Raw genomic sequence first — 26812 nt, 5'->3', positions numbered from 1 at the left:
TATTCAGATGTCAATGATTAAATCTATAACACAACATATTCTATAAAAGATATTTTCGTTTTAAAGATACTTGTATTTTTTATTCATATTTTATATTTACGATAATATTTTAAAGTCAAATAACCTCAAAATCGCATATTTTAAAACTTTATCTTATTGTGAATTTTTAGATTAGTGAGATATAAATAAAAAATACTTGTAATTCTTAAGTAATTATTATGAAACTTGTCATATACGTCATAAAAAAGCGCAACTTGAAATATCTATATGCTTATATGAAATTCTTTTTTTGTTGCAGCATTGCCAAGAAAGGAGCAGAGAAAAAGAATAGAGAGATAGAAATTTATGAGAGTCCACTCCTGCGGCATATTTGCCTGTGGAAAGCTCCACATACAAATGGGACATGAAACAAGGAGTAAGTATAGTAAATTATAGTACAAACATTAAATTATAAAATTATAAAATATTAAATTATAAACATATTACTTTTTTCTTTTTATAATGTACCTTGCATGCTTCTTTTTCAATTTACATGTGCATGTTACACGTACATTACATATTTTTTTCTTTTAACAGCAATAGACATACGCAAACACATTCTTATGTGAAATTCTTCTGTTGCAGCGTTGTTACGAGAAAGGGAGCGGAGAAAGAGAATAAGGAGACAGAAATTTATGAGAGTCCACTCCTGCAACATATTTGCCTGTGGAAAGCTCCACATACAAGTGGGACATAAAACAAAGAGTAAATATAGTAAATTATACAAACATTAAATTATAAAATATTAAATTATAAACATATTTTTTCTTTTTATAATGTACCTTGCATGCTTCTCTTTCAATTTACACGTGCACGTTACACGTACATTACATATTTTTTCTTTTAACAGCAATAGACATGCGCAAACATATTCTTATGTGAAATTCTTCTGTTGCAGAATCATAAAAGCTATATTGTCTAATGAACTTACGGAAAAATACAGTTGGTACGGAGCCAAAAAAAAGAAAACTTTTCTAATTTGGATATATGCACAGTAATTATGAGTAAGTAAAATATTTAAAAGGAATCTATTTTTTATTAATGAATTTGGTAATTTCTTTACAAGTTGACATATTCGTAAATATTTATAGCATTTTTTAATTAATAAAATATATATTAATATTTTTCAACTATTTTTTACATCTATATATTAGAAATAAAGCGTATACTAATTTGTTATTTGATTAAAATTACATCATAGATATATTTGTTTTTATTTATTAAGAAATAACTAATGAGAATATGTTACTTTTTCAGGTGTGATACGAAGATCACATGTCAACGTGACGGATGAGCAGATTGCCGCGCCTATAAAAGTATGGCTCGCCCATGCTAAAGAGCGCATGGAGCGTTCACGAAACATACAAGAATGAAAAGAATATAAAGCTGAAGTTTGGTTTCTAATAGTTAAAGACTGTTATTCTTATTTCTGTATTCTTTTTATTCACAAAGCAATTATATCGTTTCGAATATAAGATGGATATTGTATAGGATTCCGGTGCAATACGTGTGCAATTACAGCTTTAAGTAAAATTAAATAAATTTTATTATTAATTTTTATTTTGATACTTTGGAATAAAGTGATAATATTAATTTAATAAGTGATAATACATAAATTTATAAGGAGATAAATAAATATATTTATTTACTGAACACAGAATACAAATTAATATAACTTAACCTATCCTAATCAATATACTAATAACATACTGAGTGACATTCTATAGATATACCGATAACATACTACACGTCCCACTGACGATATTCTATGAATATACTGCAGGATATTTATAACATATACTACGAACTATAATAAGTGGGACATAGGAACATTTGTAGCATCCCCAATAGCCAAGTCTGCTAAAGCAGATCTTGTCAGGTAATCTGTTACAAATTTTTGTCGACAGAAAGATTACAGAATTGATGCAGGTTCTGATATATCATGTGATGTCGGCAGAATGTCAACAGAAATATATCACAAAATCTGTTCACATAACTGGACAACAGATTATCAACAGAAACCGAGCAGAACTTGTTGATATAATTGACGGCACGTTGATGGCAGAAACTGAACAGGATCTGTGCGGCGCAATTTTGACAGCAGATTGGTAACAAAAATCGAGCAGGATCTGCGCAATGAAAGGGCCTAGGGGGATAAGCATGTAAAAGTTGCCCCCGCCCGTATCAAGTCGAGATTGGCATCATAGATTGGCATCTATGTGTCTAAAAAATCCTGTAAATATCAACCTTAAAATTGCATTTTTGTAGGAGTTATGGAGAGGGAAAGCAAAATCAATAAAGTGATTTTTCTCGAAAACGACTGAACCGATTTTGATGAAAAAAATATATGTTATGAACATCAACAAGACTATTTTAAGAATAAATTAAAAAAAAAATTCTGACCAAAAATACGAGTAAAAAAAATTTTTGAATTTTTCAAAATTTTTTTTGAGGTTATGTTTTAGAGATACACCTCCAATTTTTTTTTTTTTTAAATCTTAAAATGTCTGCTTTAACATCTATTTTTTCCAAATTTTTCGTAGAGGTACTTCATGGCGAAAAATGATGAAAATCATGCATGCGGCGCGGTACCACGCTTTCACAGCACACTCTCGCTCCAGGCGCGTATATCGAATGTTCTAGTCTGGTTAGTATGCTGGATTCTTGAATTATTTTACGACAAAGTTAGTAGAAATGACAGAAAGAGATTTGAAAATCTTATTCACCGGTTCATACCAACGCGGTCAAGCCATATCATATTTGGCAGAAATGGTTGACAAAGATGGTAAACTAAAAATTGAGTATGTTAAAGATCAGTCAAATGTACTCAAATTGAAAGTTCCATCTCGTTATATTTGTCGAACAGCATATCGATGCTTCTTAAGATATAAACCTAACAGTGTTGGTGTTTCTGGTTTGACACATTACACATGTGAATGTGCCAATGGCAAACGGTCTGTTGGTTGTTGCTCTCATATTGCTGCAGTGGTGTATTATTTATCTCATGCTAGGTATTTATCAAAAATTTTCAAACCGGCCGAAATACTCAGCGAAGTATTCAAGAAATACAATTACATTCCAGTAATTGAGAGTGATAGTGATGAAGATTAAAAAAATAATAATCTCATCTCCTATAAAAAGTACCCGGTTTTCTGAGAGGCGAGGGGACTCACACTAACAAAGCACTCCGATAAGGAGTTCAAAACCGTACTGCATCCTTTTCATAGTGAATTCTGGACACTTATTTTTATAGACTAACTGCAGATCTGACGAACTGACGATCCTTATTTAAATACTTTATATACATAAAATGTTAACATTCTTTTTAACCGTTTTTCACGAAATAGATTTTCAATTATTTCATCTGATCTGATGAATCACGTAGGTATCGTTACAGAAATCATAATTTCACTAAAACTTAACTTTTTCGAAAGGCGCTTAAAATAAACGTACAAGTAAAAATAAAATCTAAATTCTTACTAACTTTGTCGTAAAATAATTCAAGAATCCAGCATACTAACCAGACTAGAACATTCGATATACGCGCCTGGAGCGAGAGTGTTCTGTGAAAGCGTGGTACCGCGCCGCATGCATGATTTTCATCATTTTTCGCCATGAAGTACCTCTACGAAAAATTTGGAAAAAATAGATGTTAAAGCAGACATTTTAAGATTAAAAAAAAAAAAAAAATTGGAGGTGTATCTCTAAAACATAACCTCAAAAAAAATTTTGAAAAATTCAAAAATTTTTTTTACTCGTATTTTTGGTCAGAATTTTTTTTTTAATTTATTCTTAAAATAGTCTTGTTGATGTTCATAACATATATTTTTTTCATCAAAATCGGTTCAGTCGTTTTCGAGAAAAATCACTTTTTTGATTTTGCTTTCCCTCTCCATAACTCCTACAAAAATGCAATTTTAAGGTTGATATTTACAGGATTTTTTAGACACATAGATGCCAATCTATGATGCCAATCTCGACTTGATACGGGCGGGGGCAACTTTTACATGCTTATCCCCCTAGGCCCTTTTCATTATATCGCTTATCTCACTTTTCTTTTTCGAAAGTCTTCATCTGTTATTTTTTGGTTCGACAAATATATCCAAATAGGAAAGATAACACAATCTAGTGCCAATAGATTAGCCATAGTTTACCCTTTCGATTTTCAATTCTTTGCTTAAAAATTATCTTCTTTGTATTTTTTACTCCCGACTGCTGCCAACCTACGGTTGGCAAAAGACGGAGGGAGTATGCGTTTCACCGAGCTCGGATCGGTTGTTACCACTTTTCTCGATAACAATAACATAGTTCGGTGTCATATTTTGCACATCAGTTTTTAATTAACCAAGGATGGTTTATTTAATTAAAGCTACCTTTAGCAAATACGGGAATATGAATACATTTAGCGACCACACTTTCCAAGAATAAAAAAAAAAAACAAGTTAGTTAAGCTTTCTCAACTTGAAAGCTAATAAATATTGCAATATTTCTTGGATGCTTGAAGTGATATTTTGTAACATTCGATTTTTAATTATTCGGCTCTGAAGATTTCCTTTCTTTATTATAAACTGTCGAGGTTATAGATCATGATAATGTTTTGCGACTGATGACTCAATTCGTCGCAAGGGGTTCTTTCGTCATAAATATAAGTAATGTTCTCTGACATATTAGAAAAGCATAAATATTTCATAAATGTTTACTTATTGTGAAATAAGTACTTTGTGTACAAAATTCATTACAATGATGTATATATTTCGATAATTACTGTTCATAAACAATAAAGAAAATAAATTCTTTTGCACAGAATCAACATAAGATACAATGTTATCAATCTAGGCATTTTTCTTATTCTTGTATGAAAAGTTAACAAACTTTTGTGCATAAATTAGTGCCTTTGCGATATTTATATTTATCTATATATTGAATACTTAGCTATTATCATTGTTTTCGGGCAATGAACAAGCATTAATATGTGCACATTATCTAAAATAACAAATAACCAAATATTCAGGTATTATCAGGTATGATCTAGGGTATCCACAGTAATAATTAAAATCCCATACAGTACCGAAAGATTGCAGAAACGTTGCATAGACCTAACACGGAAACATTGTAACATTGCATGGAAGTTGCGAAATGTTTCTGCAACATTACTGCAAGGTTGCAGCAACGTTGAAATGTCCGCCCAAGGAAACATTGCAATGAAACATTGCAGCAACATTGAAATGTGTGCTCTCAGAAACATTGCAATAAAACATTGCAGCAACATTGAAATGTGTAGCCTCAGGAACATTGCAATAAAATATCAACATTGCAGTGAAAGATAGTAATTTCACACATTACCACCGACATATCATATACTAGATACTTCAAATTTCTATGTATAAATAATATTGTGAATACATATAGATGACATATCATCTATGGAATTGTTAATTGCAAATTACATATTTTTTCTTCAAAACAACTATGTGTTTTCTTTACACCAATTGATTCCTCTCATTATTTTGTACGTAAAAGTATTAAGGTAAGATAATCGAAAAATGAATATTTTACTAGATATTTTACGGTTTATGTAAAATTAAGAAATTATTTCAAGCCTCATAACTCAAAAAGTACTTAACGAAAAGGTACTTAATTATAGTGTTTTGGAAAGCTCTCGAGATAAGCTACAAGAATATGTAATAAAAAATAGGCGGTTCCATTTAAAAAATTGAAGGTGACCTCACGTAACCTTCAAGTAACTATTCAAGGTCAAATTAATGACAGCGTCTTATGTCCCCCTTGAAACCGTACAACTTTTGTCTGAAACATTTTTGCTGAAAATGCTTCGTTGAAGAATTAGAGATGCGCTAGAATTCGAGGTGCGCTTTTTAAAATGGGACACCCTGTATATATATATATATATATATACGGGGTGTCCCATTTTAAAAAGCGCACCTCGAATTCTAGCGCATCTCTAATTCTTCAATATATATATATATATATATATATATATATATATATATATATATATATATATATATATATATATATATATAGAGAGAGAGAGAGAGAGAGAGAGAGAGAGAGAGTTATATATAGAGAGTTCAAATTCTAATGAACATTTATTTCTTTATCGTTACATTAGTATATTTCCTTGTATATATATATATAATAATGTAAAAGGCAAAAATGCCTGTAGGAGGAGCATACAAGATTAAATGAATTACATACATGAATAAAAAAAATAAAAACAAGGAAATATACTAATGTTACGATAAAGAAATAAATGTTCATTAGAATTTGAACTCTCTTATCTTGTGAAATTGGTATCGATATATACATCATTCTAATAACAGAATCAAGCCTCTTAGTCAAGTTCTCTTGTGCAATCTCACTGATAAATATATCTTATAGGCTATACGGCGAGCCTCCAGTAACGTCAAAGCGCGTACATGCATATACATGTATGTATACGTGTATATATGTGTATATGTTCTGTTATTTCTGATTCGCCATTCCCGTGTTTATGATTAAGAAATAAATACGAAATATTATACGTATTGACATACATAGTTCTTGAGAAATTTTAAAATTTTCAGTGATATCAAAACATAGCTATGTATACATGTATAAGTAGAATGAAATAAAATATTTGAATTTATTGATCATTTAAATATAATAACTTTGCACGTATTTTTTATATTACTAAATCATTATATTACTGAACAATTTATATTTACTTAATATCAGACACGTTTTTAAAAAGATTTTTTATAAAAAGTTGCACGCTGTTTTTTCCATATTATAAAATATATGACCTTTTCAATATTTTTACGTACATTTTATATTTATATTTATATTTATATTTATATTCATATTTATATTCACATTCATATTCATATTCATATTCATATTCATATTCATATTCATATTCATATTCATATTCATATTCATATTCATATTCATATTCATATTCATATTCATATTCATATTCATATTCATATTTATATTCATATTTATATTTATATTTAAACTATTTTATATTTTATATTCTATTAAAAATTATATTATACATATATGCGAAATAATTATTTATAAATTTGATATATTTTTTTCAAAATTGTATAATTAATGTATAAGTTTATATCTTGCATAAATCATGATTTAGCTATATCCACATTTTGTGAAACTTTGAACTTTGTGCATCATGCAACCGTTACTAACGAAGATTGGTCATAATCTCAATATATAATATATGTATATATATATATATATATATATATATATATATATATATATATAGTATTTTCTTTTAGAGTTATAGTCCGTAGTCCACCTACTGTTTGGACACGATAATTACATATACAAATCCGATGTTTTGCTATAAAAGATCTAATGAGATGATAATACTGATTCTCGTTTTTATGAAAATAGTAAAAATAATAAAGCAAACTTACGTTTGTGTATGTACGTAGATATACATTATTGTTTATTTATCAATATATTTTTGCTAAAATAATTGAGTAATTACAAGTAACTAGAATATATAATATATAATAGTAACTATAGTAACTATAATATATATATGTCATTATATATATTTCTTGAATATAAAAGACATACATGTAGCAAAAATTTTAAATCTTATTGCATCATTTACTCTATGTATTTCGTACGTGAAAGAAGCGATTTCTGTTATCTTTTCAATTAATTTTTTAACGATAGCATATTAGCATATTATGCAAGTCGACTTGTTACACCGAAATCTTTTATATTATTAATATTTCGTTCTAGTTACTTGTAATTACTCAATTATTTTAGCAAAAATATAAATTAAACAAGATATTAATTTTATTTTACGCGCATGAAGAAGGATTTAATGTTTTTAATAAGTATTTTTACAATCTTAAAATTGTGCAAGAAAAAGAGAGAAAGAAAATGAGAAAAAGCGCGTATAAAATATTTTGAAAAGCCGAAACGATCTATTTTCTTATTTATTTTATAATAACATAATTGAAAATATGCATATATACATCATATTTTTCATACGTATAAGTTTAATCGACAAATAGATAAAATTTACACAAATTTGTTTAAATTTTTATGTAAAACATATAAATGTGGTATAATTAACAATATACCCTTAGACAGCTACTTAATTATTTAATTTGTAGATTTAATTCTCTCTTCTTTAAAAATCATAATTTTTTCTTGTGTCTTCTTTACTTCTTTTCACATTGAAGCATGTAATATTAGATTAATATTTTTTTCTATAGGAAAGTACTTTACATATACATACAATTTCACTCATTCACCTACACCTACACTCTCTTCTCCTCTTACACACACACACACACACAGACACACACACACACACACACACGCACGCACGCACGCACGCACGCACGCACGCACGCACACACGCACATATATATATAATTCTCATATATTTTTATCATATAACATCAATTATAGTTGTAATGTTTTCTTCTACACTTTATTCTGATTTTAAATAATTTTGAAATCAAATAGATATTGTATTAAATCGGAAAACGTCAGTTAAAAATGTATTTTACAAAAAATATAAAATATAAAATTGTAAAAGTAAATAAAAAATTATTTTTAAAAATTATAAAAAAATGTAAATTTATTTTTAACAAAATTATTATATAATTTCTTATAGAATTATTATAATTATTACATAATTATTATTATATAATTATTTTTAACAAATGTCAATTATTATTGTTTTTCATATATCTATATCTATATAAATTGATAAATAGAAATATATGTGCGTGTATGTCAAATATTATATGTATTGGACACACACACACACGCGCGCGCGCGTGTGTGTGTACTTTTGAACACATATATGTATTGACTATCAAAAACTCTATGTTACATGTAGTAAATGTGACTTTCCGATGACGGTATTATAATCTTGATGCTATAAATCTTTCCGAGAAAAGTGACATATATATCTTCTACTTGTAAACACGAGTATTAAGTAAAATTCTTCTATGGATCTCATTATTACTTATCAATGTTGTGCACGGATCGCTGAACGCTCTCAAGTACCCGAATAAAAGACACGATCTTTCCATCGAAGCCGGATAATTGTGCAAAAGTGGATCGCGAATAGTGGTCTTACTTGTTTGACGGACGGTAAATAAGTCATTCACGCGAAACAGATAGCGGAAAGTCGATAGGCAAGCGTATAAAAATAAAATAGCGAGAACGGCTTTCAGTATAAAATTCGTCCGTTCAATCGATTTCGATTTAATACGAATCTAATTGCCATCGAATAATTTTCCTGAAACAGCATAGATTATTAAGGATATAACGTGAGACATTCAAAAACGTGTCAGCTAATTCTTAGCCGCGATTATCATTTTTATAAGATTGTCTGAGATGTCATAATTTCGCACTCCCCACTATTAACCGGAAGTCTAATGAAGTGAAACTCTCTTTATCAACCAATTAAATAAAAAATTACTAGGGCTCGCCTGCGAACAAAATACATTCAGTTATCGTATATAAAGCCAGAATTTTGACAATATGCTGCCCAAGCTCTTTTGCATCAGCTGGAAGAATCTGACGAGAATTTCGCGACGATCTGACAGTAAGAAGAGTTTCTCCATCAGATATTTCATTGATGACAATTCGCTCAACTTAACTTCGATTCATTATCCGAAGATTAATCGTTTTGTGCATTTCTTCGCATCAACTGTACTTACGATCGAAAAAGTCAATAAGATACCGCATGCTGTGGATATTTGTAATTCACAGTAAGTATACTCCCTTTTCTAGTCTCTTTTCTTCTACTCTCTTTTCTAGTCCTTAAGTACATATCATATAAAATAGTACAATATAATGTAAAAATAAAACAAAACAATAATACATTTTCTCTTTAGGAAAGAGAAAAATCTCTGTCAGCTTTTTGACAAATAATTTAATAGAATTAAAATAAATTTGATTTCAAAGAACAATCATTCTACATTGATTTGAATAGGTATAGACAGAAGAAGCATTATTAATTTATATAATTCGAGTTGATTTTATCTTGTCTTTCTAAGAGTGTAATATATATTAATTTTTTAGATTCTTTCGTTGGATTCTTTTTTCAATAGATTAATAAATAGCTATAAATCTTTATCGAGTGTCATGAAGTTTATTTTCGCATATGTAAAACACATACAGATCAGTTATATATGCATTTATTAATACAGAATGACAAAAAACAAAATTTTCAATATATTTTATTAATAACACTATCAAACACGAGAATGATGGCGTACAAAAAAAAACTTGTTTATTTCGATATATTTCGCAAGAAAAAAACATCTAATTTCTCGCTTCTGATATTATAATTCAATATGACTGCAATGAGAACACAAGAACTTTAAGTCTTGTTTGTGCTCGACGTCATATATTTCGTGTTCAGTCACATGACTCATCAGAGAGATATAAGTCCAATTCTCTCTAAATAATGATAAATGTGAATTTTTCCTAAATCATACATTATTAATAATATATCATTTTCGTAATATCGGAAATTTCTTTTAAATTTATTACATATAAAAGCTCTTCCTTTGAAAAAAATAAAGAAAAATTACTATAAGAGAATTTGAGTTTAAATTTTTATTATGATTTTTTTTGACGATATTATTTTGACTCAAACATATCAAACGACTCAAACATATCATACTTTTTAGCTCTTTCTATCTCTGAATGATATGAATAAATAATAAAACTGAATATTTAAATTAATAAAGTAATAAATTCTAAAAAACAAAAATCGAAGATATCGTAAGTGAAGAACTTACAATTACAGTCGAATTACTTGTAGTTCTAATATTATTGACCTTATTGTAAAGTCATTGATATTTTCTTATTTTAATGTTTCTATTAAAATTTGAATGTGTTATTAGCAGCTGATGAAATATAGTAGGTGAGAATATTAAGATTTTACCGAACTTTATTATACTTAATGTGACATGAAACTATCAAAAATTAATAATATTTAATTATATAACTAATTAAGCAATGCGATATCATTATGGCATCAAGTAGATGAAAGAATTGAATGTGAGAGTCGTTGAGAGTCACTGCTTTCGATATATCGAGGCGCTACCAAGTAGCTTATCTGAAATTTTACGTTAAATAAACTTTCAATTAAAATAACCTCATGAAATAAGGCCATAATAAAAAATCTAACAATATTTTTCTAATATAACATAGATGCAAACTTCGATTGTGACCAGTTTGAATAAAATTTATTTAAATAGAATTGGCAATCAATTCTGAGATATGGTAACCGTGTTTGCCAGAATTGTGACATTTCAATTCTTCAATGTTATGATTTATGATTGTAAAGATGCTCAGTGCTTTAAAAAACACGATCTCCTTAAAATATATACAGGATCTTGAAAAAGTCCCGGAACGCTAAAATATCTCGAAAACGATCAACTATAATGAAAAATATGTAAGAAACAAAGTTGTAGGACTAAATAAAATGTACCTAATGATGATAAGAATTTGATCTTGGATGAAGTACTCAAGGTCATATGAAGGTCAAGTTGATTTTTTTAAACGGAACCCCCTACTTTTCATTGTACATTCTTGTAGCTTATCTCAAGAGCTTTCTAAAACACTATAATAAAGTATTTTTTCATTGAGTACTTTTCGAGTTATGAGGCTTGAAATAATTTTTTAATTTTACATAAACCGTAAAATATCTAGTAAAATATTCATTTTTCGATTACCTTACCCTAATACTTTTATGTACAGAATAATGAGAGAAATCAAGTGGTCTAAAAAAAAACACATAGTTGTTTCGAAGAAAAAATATGTAATTTACAATTAACAATTACAAATTTTTTCTTAGAAACAATTATGTGTTTTCTTTATACCAATTGATTCCTCTTATTATTCTGTACATAAAAGTATTAAGGTAAGGTAATCGAAAAATGAATATTTTACTAGATATTTTACGGTTTATGTAAAATTAAGAAATTATTTCAAGCCTCATAACTCGAAAAGTCAATGAAAAAATACTTTATTATAGTGTTTTAGAAAGCTCTTGAGATAAGCTACAAGAATGTACAATGAAAAATAGGGGATTCCGTTTAAAAAAATCAACTTGACCTTCATATGACCTTGAGTACTTCATCCAAGGTCAAATTCTTATCATCATTAGGTACATTTTATTTAGTCCTACAACTTTGTTCCTTACATATTTTTCATTATAGTTGATCGTTTTCGAGATATTTTAGCGTTCCGGGACTTTTTGAAGACCCTATACACATAATTAATATGATACCAAGTCAAATTACGCTCATTAATTACACACATCTCGAGAGCTTTCCAAAACACTATAATAAAGTATTTCTTCATTGAGTACTTTTCGAGTTATGAGTCTTGAAATAATTTCTTAATTTTACATAAACCATAAAATATCTAGTAAAATATTCATTTTTTGATTATCTTACCTTAATATTTTTATGTACAAAATAATGAGAAAAATCAATTGATGTAAAGAAAACACATATTTGTTTAGAAAAAATAACTGTTAATTGCAAATTACATGTTTTTCTTAAAAACAACTATTATACTACTATTATAGTTTTTAAATATTATACTATTAGTTTTTTTACACCAATTGATTCCATTATTTTAAACATAAAAATATTAAGGTAAGGTCATCGAAAAATAAATATTTTACAAGATATTTTATAGTTTAAAAAAGAGATATTTTATAATATAAAATTAAGAAATTTTTTCAAATTTCGCAACTCGAAAAATACTTAATGAAAAAATACTTTATTACAGTATTTTGGAAAGATAAGCTCTCAGGATAAGCTATAAGAATATACAATGAAAAATAAGGTTAAAAAAATGACCTCCATATAACTTTGGCGCATTGACCCAAGATCAAACCAATGATACCATCTTATAAAGTAATAAAACTTTTGTATGCAACATTTTTCGTTATCTTGTTTACGGAATAACAGCCTGTGGCAATTAAAATGAAACATTATATATATATACAGAGTGGCCCATTTTAATACATCCAGTCGAATATCTCGAAAACCAAGCCCGGGAGAGAAAAATGTTTCAGACAAAAGTTGTTTGGTTTCGAGGGTGCCATAAGATGGTAAAATGGGCCACCCTGTATATATATATATATATATATATATATATATATATATATATATACAGGGTGAGCCATTTTAATTAACGCACGCAATTATTTCGGAAACAAAGCATTTTAGAGAAAAATGTTTCAGACAAAAGTTGTTTGGTTTCGAGGGGGCCATAAGATGGTATCATTGGTTTGACCTTGAAGAGTTATTTGAAGGTCACATGAAGATCATCTTCAATTTCTTAAATGGAACCTACTATTTGTCATTGCATATTCTTGTAGCTTATCTCGATAGCTTTCCAAAACACTATAATTAAGTACCTTTTCGTTAAGTACTTTTTGAGTTATGAGGCTTGAAATAATTTCTTAATTTTACATAAACCGTAAAATATCTTGTAAAATATTCATTTTTCGATTATCTTACCTTAATACTTTTACGTACAAAATAATGAGAGGAATCAACTGGTGTAAAAACAACACATAGTTGTTTTGAAGAAAAAATATGTAATTTGCAATTAACAATTCCATATTTTTTCTTAAAAACAACTATGTGTTTTCTTTACACCAATTGATTCCTCTCATTATTTTGTACATAAAAGTATTAAGGTAAGATAATCGAAAAATGAATATTTTACAAGATATTTTACGGTTTATGTAAAATTAAGAAATTATTTCAAGCCTCATAACTCAAAAAATACTTAACAAAAAAGTACTTAATTATAGTGTTTTGGAAAGCTCTCGAGATAAACTACAAGAATATGCAATGACAAATAGTAAGTTCCATTTAAGAAATTGAAGGTGACCTTCATGTGACCTTCAAATAACTCTTCAAGGTCAAACCAATGGTACCATCTTATGGCCCCCTCGAAACCATAAAACTTTTGTCTGAAACATTTTTCTCTAAAATGCTTTGTTTCCGAAATAATTGCGTGCGTTAATTAAAATGGCTCACCCTGTATATACAGGGTGGCCCATTTTAATCCATCCAGTCGAATATCTCGAAAACCAAGCCCGGGAGAGAAAAATGTTTCAGACAAAAGTTGTTTGGTTTCGAGGGGGCCATAAGATGGTACCATTGGTTTGACCTTGAAGAGTCATTTGAAGGTCACGTGAAGGTCACTTCAATTTTTTTAAATGTAACACCCTATATATTTTTGCACATTCTCGTAGCTTATCTAGAGAGCTTTCCAAAACACTATAATTAAGTAACTTTTCATTAAGTACTTTTTGAGTTATGAGGCTTGAAATAATTTCTTAATTTTACATAAACCGTAAAATATCTTGTAAAATATTCATTTTTCGATTATCTTACCTTAATACTTTTATGTACAAAATAATGAGAGGAATCAATTGGTGTAAAGAAAACACATAGTTGGTTTTAAGAAAAAATATGAAATTGTTAATTGCAAATTACATATTTTTTCTTCAAAACAACTATGTGTTTTCTTTACACCAATTGATTCCTCTCATTATTTTGTACATAAAAGTATTAAGGTAAGATAATCGAAAAATGAATATTTTACAAGATATTTTACGGTTTATGTAAAATTATGAAATTATTTCAAGCCTCATAACTCAAAAAGTACTTAACGAAAAGGTACTTAATTATAGTGTTTTGGAAAGCTCCCGAGATAAGCTACAAGAATGTGCAAAAATATATAGGATGTTCCATTTAAGAAATTGAAGGTGACCTTCATGTGACCTTCAAATAACTCTTCAAGGTCAAACCAATAATACCGTCTTATGGCCCCCTCGAAACCATAAAACTTTTGTCTGAAACATTTTTCTCTAAAATGCTTTGTTTCCGAAATAATTGCGTGCGTTAATTAAAATGGCTCACCCTGTATATATAGTGTGTGTGTGTGTATATATATATACAGGGTGTTTCATTTTAATCCGACCAGTCGAATATCTCGAAAACCAAGCCCGGGAGAGAAAAATATTTCAGACAAAAGTTGTTTGGTTTCGAGGGGGCCATAAGATGGTACCATTGATTTGACCTTGAAGAGTCATTTGAAGGTCACGTGTAGGTCACTTCAATTTTTTTAAATGGAACACCCTATATATTTTTACACATTCTTGTAGCTTATCTCGAGAGCTTTCCAAAACACTATAATTAAGTACCTTTTCGTTAAGTACTTTTTGAGTTATGAGGCTTGAAATAATTTCTTAATTTTACATAAACCGTAAAATATCTTGTAAAATATTCATTTTTCGATTATCTTACCTTAATACTTTTCACGTACAAAATAATGAGAGGAATCAATTGGTGTAAAAAAAACACATAGTTGTTTTTAAGAAAAAATATGGAATTGTTAATTGCAAATTACATATTTTTTCTTCAAAACAACTATGTGTTTTCTTTACACCAATTGATTCCTCTCATTATTTTGTACGTAAAATTATTAAGGTAAGATAATCGAAAAATGAATATTTTACTAGATATTTTACGGTTTATGTAGAATTAAGAAATTATGTCAAGCCTCATAACTCAAAAAGTACTTAACGAAAAGGTACTTAATTATAGTGTTTTGGAAAGCTCTCGATGTCAGCTACAAGAATGTGCAAAAATATATAGGGTATTCCATTTAAGAAATTTAAGGTGACCTTTATGTGACCTTCAAATGACTGTTCAAGGTCAAATCATTGTCACCATCTTATGGCCCCCTCGAAACCAAACAACTTTTGTCTGAAATATTTTTCTCTCCCGGGCTTGGTTTTCGAGATATTCGACTGGTCGGATTAAAATGAAACACCCTGTATATATATATATATATATATATATATATATATATATATATATACAGGGTGTCATGAAAGTGAGCATGACTTTAAAAAATTAAGGTAGACTGGCTCAAAATTAGAAGAAAAGTCTTGTACAGTTATGCAATATTCGCAATAATTAACGAGAAATAAATTAAAGAAAATCGGCCAATGCACGTGGCTAGAAATGCGTGGCGGTGAAGACGGTCTCACTGTAACATAATGGCGGCGCGCGGCGAAACGGTGATTGGGGAGGGGAGGAGCGATGAGTGTGTAGGCGCGCGGCGAAGGCTCTTCCCTTTTCCAATCACTGCTTCGCCGCGCGCCGCCATTATGTTAATGAGACCGCCTTCACCGCCACGCACTTCTAGCCACGCGCATTGGCCGATTTTCTTTATTTCTTCTAATTTGTTTCTTGTTAATTATTGCGAATATTGCATAACTGTACAAGACTTTTCTTCTAATTTTGAGCCAATCTACCTTAATTTTTTAAAGTCATGCTCACTTTCATGACACCCTGTATATATGTATATATATATATATATATATATATACACACACATACAGGGTATTTAATAAAGATTGAATCAATCTTCGTGAGCGGAATGGGGGGGGGGGGGGGACGCAGTAAATTGGTTAAAAATTCCTTTACAATTTTTACAATAATATTGAAATATTAATTAAAATACATTGGCAAATACATGCGTTTCATGCAGCTAATCCATATGTGCTCTAGACATGTCAATAGCGAGTGTCGCACGAAACGAAAAGACAAGAGTCAGAGCACGGCCTTCATTGCTACTCGTCACTGACATACCTAGAGCACACATTTCACAATATAACCGTGCGAAACGCACGATCATTCGTCAGTTCTTTTTATTATACATATAATTAATATTTTAATAATTATTGCGAAAATTGCAAAATAGTAAAGAACTTTTCTGTTCAATTTATTATGATCTACTCTCTCACGAACGTTGGTCCAATCTTTATCAATCCCTATATATACAGACTGTTTCATTTTAACTTAGATACTGTAATATTTCGAAAACAAAAAATGCGTTTTCAAAAAAATGTTACAAATAAAAATATTATAATTTATTATAATTAATTTTATTGGGTTTAATTATAGGGTTTGGAGGAGGAAAAAAGAAATATTACTTTGGGTGTAGGAGCTAAGATCAAGTGAAGGTTAATCTAGTATTTTTAAATGGAACTACACTAATTTATCTATGTAAATCGATTCTTCCTAATATTACATGTAAAAAGCTATAAGTATAGCTAAAAATTAAATAGTTTACAAGATATTTTATACTTTAGGTTGACATAAATTTACGCAAACTATAAAATATCTCATAAAATATTTATTTTTCGATTATCTTATTTCAATACCAATGTATTCTAGTTATTATTCAATTTGTACTATCAAATTATTAACTAATTATTGACCATAAAATAATAACCAAAATATTTTGACCTTTGACTAGACATAAACTAGTTATCATTTATGATTCGTTTTGCTTAGTTTCTGGCTATTTTTCGTCTGCAAAATGCTTTTTTAACAACGTTTGCTATTAAAAATTTAAATTACCTACTTATTAATTAGCATGGCTATCTAAATAGGATTTTATCTAAAACAGAATTTTTTTACCGAGTCGTGAACAGTAAATCCAAAATATTAAAAACAGACCACAGTTACTGAATTATAATCAGTTCTTTCTCGAACATTTTTTCAGTTGGGTGACTTTAGTTCTGATTCATTAGCCAGATTCTTAAGTTACAACAATATCGTTCAATCAAATATATTTTCCCGAAGAAAAAATTAAATATAAATTTTAAAGAAACTTTTAAAGAATATTTATTGACAAAAAGAGAAAAAGACAGAGAGAGAGAGAGAGAGAGAGAGAGAGAGAGAGAGAGAGAGAAAGAGAGAGAAAGAGAGGAAGAGAAAGTACGACAAATGAATAAGATACTCAATATATTTGCAATATATTTTTATTAGCGCAACATTGTATTTGTAAATCATGTATTTATATATATTTTTTCAGAATGTCAAAATTTATTGTAACTCACGCCGCGAAAGATCCAGTAATTAATAATGGATATGATTACATTGGTAAAGTACCGTTACTAAACGCATGCACGATAAAAATCTCATCGAAACTTCGCCATTACATCGAGGAATGCGCCTCGCTTTGCTGTCCTAAAGATATTTATATATGCAATGGTACAGACACTGAATATATGCAAATGCTGAAAATTCTCCAGAAAACTGGAACTATCGAGAGCTTGCCTAAATATGAAAATTGGTGAGTACTTCATATTTATTCGCTATAATATTTCATTGTATTATATATTTTTGTTAAATTTTAACTTTCTCGTTTAATCAAATTTAAGGAATTAATAGTCAAAATGAGAGTTTTTACAAACTATTCTTATAACACATATTTCTTATAATATTGATTATCTTTTTCACACACACACACACACAGCAGAATAAAGTTGAAATAAACACTAATTACATATTGATAACATTAGTTATATATTATATATTGATATTTTTATTTACTAAAAAGTAAACAAAAATTATTATAACTATTTAATTTTCAAATACGCATTTTCGTGAAAAATGTTTTATATAATAAATTATATCCTCTATATACAATTAATTGGTACAATAGTGGTGAATCATCCTGTTTATTTAATATTCCGTATTAAAAAAAAGAAAATATATAAACATAAAATATATGAAATATCTAAAATTTTTAAAAATTTACTTTTCGATGATTTCATCTCTATACTGGTCTATAATTTAATGAGAAACATCATATAATAGTTAACATATATATTATATCAGATATTAAAATCACAGAATTTCCATAGTATTTAAAGCTTACTGATTTGTTATGTTTGTTTATTCTTTTCAATATTGTAAATGTTTATTTGGTAAATATTTACCTTTACACAGCCAGCCTCAAATGACTTGACCTTGACATATATTATCAAGATCACTGTCCTGAACAACATCCAAAAGGTTTTAGGCGTTGCTCGTTGTTTATTAAAAAGATAAACAAAGAAGTTTTATAAATTTTATAGAATTTTTGGACATCATGTACAATAATAGACCTTTCAGATAAATATGGAGAAAAGGTTCATACTTGTATGTCATCTTTTCGTTATATCCTATTTATGTTTTACATTTTTTGTTTACATTTGCTCATCACGATTTCATAATATATTGTACTTGTGTGTTTATATTTTTTTGTTTATGTTTGCTCGTTGTCCCTTCCATGTCGTTAAACTATAGAATTATTGTTTAGTTTCGCTAAATAAAAATTGTGCTTTTTATTTTACCTAAACTTTTAATAAGTGTTTGTATATAACTTCCTTCATTTTGCAAAGTACATACGTGAACACCGCATGTTCCGTCTCCCCCCCTACGGGGGGCTCCACTTTCGGAAGATATTACCTAACCCAACCCGTGTCTGAAGTATGAAATATACCTGGCTTCGCATAGAAAGTTGCAAACTTATATAAACCATATGAACCATGTAAAGCAAAATGTCATATATCAAGATATTTCCTACACTTCAGACACAGGTTGGGTTAGGTTATATCTTCCGAAAGTGGAGCCCCCCCGTAGGGGGGACGGAACATGCGGTGTCCACGCATGTACTTTGCAAGACAAAGCAAAGTTTACAAATACATATATTCTATTAAATATATGTATTTCTTCTTGAACATACATGATGTGGTAAAATTATATTCTATTCATGAAACTCTTTTTGTTAATAACTATTTAATAAATAACAAGCGGCTAAAACCTTTTGAAAGTTATTCAGAAAGATGACCTCGGGAAATGTAAACAGAAAAATATAAACATATTTAGAATGTAACGAAAAGATGATACAAGTAAGTATAAAATTTCAAAATCGCATATCTCAGGAACGAGGAGAGACCGCCACAAAATTCATACGGTGTATGACTCAGAATAATGAGCTTTACAACATATGTCAAGGTCAAGGTCATTAGTGAGGTTGTAATTTTTCTCCATATTTACCTGAAAGGTCTATTATTGTACATGGTGTCCAAAAGTTCTATAAAATTTATAAAACTTCTTTTGTTTATAACTTTTTAATAAACAACGAGCGACGCCTAAAACCTTTTGGATGTTACTCAGGGCAGTGACAATATATGTCAAGGTCAAGTCATTTGGAGCTGGCTGTGTAAAGGTAAATATTTACTGTTTATTTTTTTCAATATACAACAGTTGGCTAGCAAAAACTAATCCTGCGGATGTGGCACGCATCGAGAAACGTACATTTATCTGCACAGATTTAAAAAGCGACACTATCCCTACACCACGTAAAGGTATAATTGGAGAACTTGGAAATTGGATCTCTCCGAATGACATGGAACAAGCTATCTTAGAACGCTTTCCAAACTGTATGAAGGGTCAGTAGTTTTATTGCATTTTCGTAATTTGTTATTGAGATATGCGCGTATTATATGAATTATACAAGATGTTTCAAAACAACCTTCCTATTTTTTTAATTTTATTAGATTATCTAATTCAAAGCACTTTTTTAATGAAACATCAAGCCATCAATAATTTACGAGTATTAAATGATTGAAAAAAAAAGAAGCGTTTTTCGTAAATTTAATTTTGTGGAGCTGAAAAATTTATGAAAATATATTTTTTAATTAATTTCAAATAACGTTTATACACTTTAATAAAATTTTAATTTGAGGTTTAATTGTAAAAAGATTTTATGAAAAAAATGTATAAAAAATGGTAACTTTTTAATATTAATTTTTTAATATTATCACTAAGAAAAAAACGACTACAAATTAATCACAGTATGTGCTATTAACAACTATTGATTTTTGGACATTTTATATATGAACAATATATACAGGGTGTTTCAGACCAACCATTTAAAAACTAGAGGTGGTTATTTCAAAAAAGTAGAAACATTTTCTTTATAAATCGGGTGCGCTCTATTGAATGGTGATATTTTCAATTTCTGGTCCCGGCCGGAAATAGGCGATTCAGACCGGAAGTGCATTTTTTTAAATGGAACATGATATTTTTTATTGCATATTCTTATAGCTTATTTCAAGAGCTTTCCAAAACACTATAATAAAATATTTTTCCCTCAAGTACTTTTTGAGTTATAAGGCTTGAAATCATTTCTTAATTTTACATAAACCGTAAAATATGTAAAATATTCATTTTTCGATTATCTTACCTTAATACTTTTATGTACATAATAATGAGAGGAATCAATTGGTGTAAAGAAAACACATAATTGTTTCGAAGAAAAAATATGTAATTTGCAATTAACAATTACATATTTTTTCTTCAAAATAACAGGGTGTCCCTGAACACTATATATATATATATATATATATATATATAGATATATATAGATATATAGATATAGATATAGATAGTGTTCAGGGACACCCTGTATGTGTGTGTGTGTGTGTGTGTGTGTGTGTGTGTGTGTGTGTGTGTGTGTGTGTATGATAGTGTTCAGGGACACTGTGTGTGTGTGTGTGTGTGTGTGTGTGTGTGTGTGTGTGTGTGTATACAGGGTGTCCCTGAACACTATCACGCACTTGTGAGGAGATAGAGAATAGTAAATTAAATAAAGAGGTCCTATACCGTTTAACGATTTTCGAAATAATAATAGAAATATTAATTATTAAAATCAGACGAATGAGAGAAACGCTCGACCACTCGAGCTATAGCACGGCCCACCGTGTCAGACATTGTCTGCCGTCGCGCGGCAAGAGGAGGGACAGCGCGCCGCTACCCGTTACCGCCATCGCCATTTTCACGTTTCGCCGCTTCAGCATTACGTTCATAAGTAAGCCCCACCCACTGTGTGGGACGGCTTTTCTCGCTTCGCGCTTCTTCTCACGCAAATTGGCCGATCTTCTTTAATTAATATCTCGAAATTTTACGTGATTGTTTGTAAAATGGTATAGGACTTTTTAATTCGGTTTAACGAGGTCTACTTATAGTATTTTTTGATAGATGATACGACGACACACACACACACACACACACACACACACACACACACACACATATATATATATATATATATATGTACATATATATGTACATATACAGGGTGTAACTGAAAAAGTGCCCACGGAGCAAATAGCGTTATTCCTGATTAAATATTGAGTCAAAAAGTCCTGAACCATTTCTTTCTTTAATGCTTAATAAAGCGGTAATTATTGAGTAAAGTTGCGCCAATAAGCACCGAACTTTAGCCTCCTTGTCGAAATTTTCTTTAAGGAAACGCTTTTGACGGAAGAAATATGATTTTTAATGCAAAATAAAGTTTTTCGCATTATTATAACGCATAAGAATATTGCACGATAGCGGCATGACATAGCGCCGTAGCGGCGGAGCGCTCATGCACACTGTCAGGCGTGCGGCTCACTGACGTGCGCCTGGCTAAAGGTCGGTGCTTATTAGAGCAACTTTATTCAATAATTACCGCTTTATTAAGCATTATAGAAAAAAATGTTTCAGGACTTTTTGATTCGATTTTTAATCAGGAATAACGCTATTTGCTCCGTGGGTGCTTTTTCACATGGTTGCAGTTCCACCCTGTATATATGTACATATATATATATGTACATATATATATATATATATATATATATATATATATATATATACAGGGTGTCAGGAAATTTTTCGCAGTCTCTATTGGGGAGAGGAGGAGCGATGAGTGTGTAGGCGCGCGGCGAAGGCTCTTCCTCTCCCCAATCACCGCTTCGCCGCGTGCCGCCATTATGTTACAGGGAGACCGCCTCCACCGCCATGCACTTCTAGCCACGCGCATTGGCCGATCTTCTTTAATTAATTTTTCGTTAATTATTGCAAATATCGCAAAACAGTAAACCTTCCTTCTTAATTTGAGCCAATCTACCTTCACACTTCGGGACTGAGAAAAATTTCCTGACACCCTGTATATATACAGCGTGAGGCAATAACTCTGTCCACCTCGAATATCTCCGCTACTTTTAGAGATATGAAAAAAATTGTAATTACCAAAGTTGTACTATATCAAAGGGGCCATAATGTGGTAAAAATATTTTTTTCAAAAAGTGCAGGCACCTCAGAGATTTCAAGGTCACTTCTATTTTTTTAATGCTATACTTTTTTATCGTTAGTTCGATAGCGTACTTTGAGACGATTTCAACGACCTGTAATTAAAAATCATTTGGATGATATTCGGATGAGTTTCGAATAAATAATGGAGTAAAATAATATTTTTGATATTTTAGATTGTTACCTCATAAGAGGTGCTCGAAGTGACGTCCGTTTACATCGATACAATCATTCAATTCCTGAAACACGTACATTTCTCAATACTTCCGGACTGATTTTCGCACATGGGTCAATAATTCGTTGTTTCATATTTTCTGGCGTGGTTAGTCTTTCTTAGTACACGATGTTTTTTAGCGTTCCCCATAAAAATCAGTCCGGAAGTATTGGGAAGTGTATGTGTTTCAGGAATTTAACGATTGCTGCACTGCGGAGATATTCCAGGTGGACAGAGTTATGCCTCAATCTTTGTGTGTATATATATATATCATGTAACAATAATTAAAATCTTAACATAGGACGTACCATGTACGTGATACCCTTCAGTATGGGTCCCATAGGTTCCTCGCTCTCAAAAATCGGTGTTGAAATCACCGATTCAATTTATGTAGTTTGCTCGATGAGAATAATGACCAGGATGGGAGAGAAGGTGCTCGAAATTCTGGGAAACGACGATTTCATTAAATGTTTGCATTCAGTGGGCGTTCCAAAACACAATTCAAAGATCAATATAAATTATTTATGGCCGTGCGATCCTGAGAGAACGATCATCCTTCATAAACCGGCCAATAATGAGATTGTATCTTACGGAAGTGGTTATGGTGGAAATTCCTTATTGGGAAAGAAATGTCTCGCGCTACGAATTGGTTCGACGATAGCCAGGAAGGAGGGCTGGCTTGCCGAACATATGCTTGTATGTTCTTTTTTATCTTTTCATAAATATATAAATATACTAGAGTGAATCAAAAAGTAAGATTTTCTATTATAATGATCACTTATATATAAATTGGATTTATTGTGTTAAAATATAAATTAATGATTACTTTTCTCAATATAATCTTGAAGAAGATTGATGTATTTATTTCACCTTCGTATGAGTTTGTAGACTCTCTCTCGATAAAAATCAGACTTTTATTGTTTAAATCATTTTTGAGTAACATTTTGTACCGCTGTAGTATCTAAAAATCGTTTTTCTACAAGATGTTTCTTCAGTGACCTAAAACAGATGAAAATCGAAAGAAGTCAAATCTGAGTTGTAGGAAGGATGCTCCATTATGTTGCAATCAAATTAAATAGTTTAAAAAAGTTCCTGAATTCGATATCGAATAAGGTCCAAATAAGGACATTATTGTGAAAAAAAATTCACAAATATAAGCCTGACCTTTTCTTTAATTGCTTTCCCTTGTGCAACAGTACAGAATATTATTTAAAAATTAAACATCAAGAGACAGATTTTTAACGAGAGAGGGAATCTTCGAATTCATGCCAAAATGGGATAAATGCATCAATCTGTTCGAAAACTATATTGAAAAGTTGTCATTTGTTTCTATTTTAACATAATAAGTTCAATTTACATAAATTGTAAATGAAAATCATAATAAAACATGAAATCTTTTACTTTTGAGATCCACCTTAATATATAACAAAATACTGTTTACACGTTTTATTTCAGATATTGGGTATCACAAATCCCAAGGGCAAGAAACGATACATCGCCGCTGCTTTCCCGAGCGCATGCGGTAAAACGAATCTAGCCATGATGCAACCTACTCTACCGGGTTATAAGATCGAATGCGTAGGGGATGATATTGCATGGATAAAATTTGATAATGAAGGAAACTTACGTGCTATTAATCCAGAGAATGGATTTTTCGGAGTCGCTCCTGGTACAAGTTTGACTACGAATCCTAATGCGATGAAAACTATCTTCAAAAATACTATCTTTACCAATGTAGCATCTACTAGTGATGGAGGAGTATATTGGGAAGGAATGGAGAAGGAAATCGGTGATAATATCAAGGTGAATAATATAATTAGTAGAGTAATATAAATGATCGAGACAATACGTTACTGTTTTTTAAAAAATGTAAAAAAACTTTATTTTATCGTAGGTGAAGGATTGGAGAGGTAACAATTGGTTCAAAGGTTCCAAAGTACCAGCTGCTCATCCTAATTCAAGATTCTGCACTCCAGCTATGCAATGTCCGATTATCGATTCATTTTGGGAAGATCCAGCCGGTGTTCCAATCGATGCTATATTATTCGGGGGTCGAAGACCGGAAGGTGTACCTTTGGTTTATCAAGCCAGAAGCTGGCAACACGGCGTTTTCATTGGTGCTGCAATGAGATCTGAGACTACAGCTGCTGCTGAACATAAGGTAACACACATCAACTTCTATAGAAATTATGTAAATTTCAAAATACATTTAAAGATTAAGAGAGCTGGAAAGTTCCGGAAGACTAATTGAGATTTCAATTAAAACTATATAACGTATTTTACAGGATAAAGTAATCATGCACGATCCATTTGCCATGAGACCCTTTTTCGGTTATAATTTTGGATACTATCTCGCCCATTGGTTAGGCATGGCGCATGTGAAGAATGCCAAGTTGCCAGCAATATTTCATGTAAATTGGTTTAGAAAAGATTCAGACGCAAAATTTTTGTGGCCAGGATTTGGTGAAAACTCTCGCATTCTCGATTGGATCTTTCGAAGGATCGACGGCGAAGACATTGCTGAAGAATCAGCGATTGGCTTATTACCAAAACCAGGATCTATCAATTTAGATAATCTCAACGATGTAAATATGGCGGAATTATTTAGACTTCCGAAAGATTTCTGGCAGAAAGAGGTTGAAGATTTGAATAAATACTTTGACGCTCAAGTGGGAAACGATTTACCTAACGCTATAGCAATAGAACTTACTCGTCTCTCTAATAACATTAATAATCTTTAATTTCCTAATTTTATAATTATATTTCGACCTATATAATTATGTTTTTCAAGTATTTGAAATTTTAATATACTAAATTATAATTAAAATGTATTTAAATTATAATTGGGATGGAAAAATTAATGAATTTTTAAAAATTTTTAATTTGTTTATTATAATAGTACAAATGTAAAAAATATAAAAAATTTTGCTTAATATAAAATATAATATAACAAAAAATGCAGAAAAAATTAAGTAACGTTAACAATCTTGCATTAGAGAGATGAAGGCAATTGTTTATATAAAATTAAAAAAAATCCATGTAATTTCTTACATGGATGATATTTCTTTCGAAAATAGGTTTTTAGTTTTGGTTTGGTTTTTCTTTAACAAAAACTTTGATATTTAACAAAAAGATTGATATTTTTTCATAATTTTTTAATTTCTAATGTTACATTTTTAGTGTCTTAATAATTAAGTATAAAAATTGTGTAAAATAAATTTTTTAAAAATAAATATATAAAGTAAAACTTTATTATTTTTTCATTTATATCATTGAAGTTTATTCATGACGATCACTTCGTTTGACTATTAAGAAATTAATGAAATATTAGAAACGAAATATTCAATTACACATAACAACACGTTTTTTATTCGTTATTCATTTATTTAGTCTTACAATAACTACAGTTCCGTAAAGATATATTAATTGTACAATAAAATATGTATACAAAATGTCTTTCACAATATCTTTCATATTGTGCCACAACTGGAGATCATGTCGGAGTTTACTTCGTCAATGAAGA

The 26812-nt window shown here is 29.8% G+C and overlaps 1 protein-coding gene and 1 long non-coding RNA gene across 4 annotated transcripts; both read left to right on the top strand.

The window, feature by feature from the left end:
• Positions 1–307: 307 nt before the first annotated feature.
• On the top strand, positions 308–1545 carry LOC145971656 (uncharacterized). The gene is made up of 4 exons (XR_014438919.1): positions 308–415; positions 625–744; positions 938–1043; positions 1297–1545. It is a non-coding gene; the product is annotated as an uncharacterized LOC145971656 (long non-coding RNA).
• Positions 1546–9104: 7559 nt separating this feature from the next.
• On the top strand, positions 9105–26541 carry LOC145971454 (phosphoenolpyruvate carboxykinase [GTP]). 3 transcript variants are annotated; one of them, XM_083099113.1, is made up of 7 exons: positions 9105–9815; positions 17983–18243; positions 20205–20389; positions 23771–23985; positions 24745–25092; positions 25184–25450; positions 25575–26541. In XM_083099113.1, exons 1-7 carry the CDS (start codon positions 9586–9588, stop codon positions 26028–26030), a joined length of 1962 nt encoding a protein of 653 aa, XP_082955239.1. In that variant the 5' UTR covers positions 9105–9585; the 3' UTR covers positions 26031–26541. The 3 variants fall into 3 exon arrangements, with proteins under 3 accessions (XP_082955239.1, XP_082955238.1, XP_082955240.1); XM_083099112.1 differs by having other exon boundaries at positions 9107–9815; positions 23591–23985; XM_083099114.1 differs by lacking the exon at positions 9105–9815 and adding an exon at positions 17634–17885 and having other exon boundaries at positions 23591–23985.
• The last annotated feature ends 271 nt before the right edge of the window (positions 26542–26812 follow it).

The sequence above is a fragment of the Camponotus vicinus genome, unplaced genomic scaffold (assembly GCF_025532165.1).
Source record: "Camponotus vicinus isolate PSW18456_S1 unplaced genomic scaffold, iyCamVici1.0 SCAF_5, whole genome shotgun sequence".
NCBI classification, from domain to species: domain Eukaryota; kingdom Metazoa; phylum Arthropoda; class Insecta; order Hymenoptera; family Formicidae; genus Camponotus; species Camponotus vicinus.
Note: the sequence above shows the minus strand (reverse complement) of the source record. Positions and strands in the feature narration are given on the sequence as shown.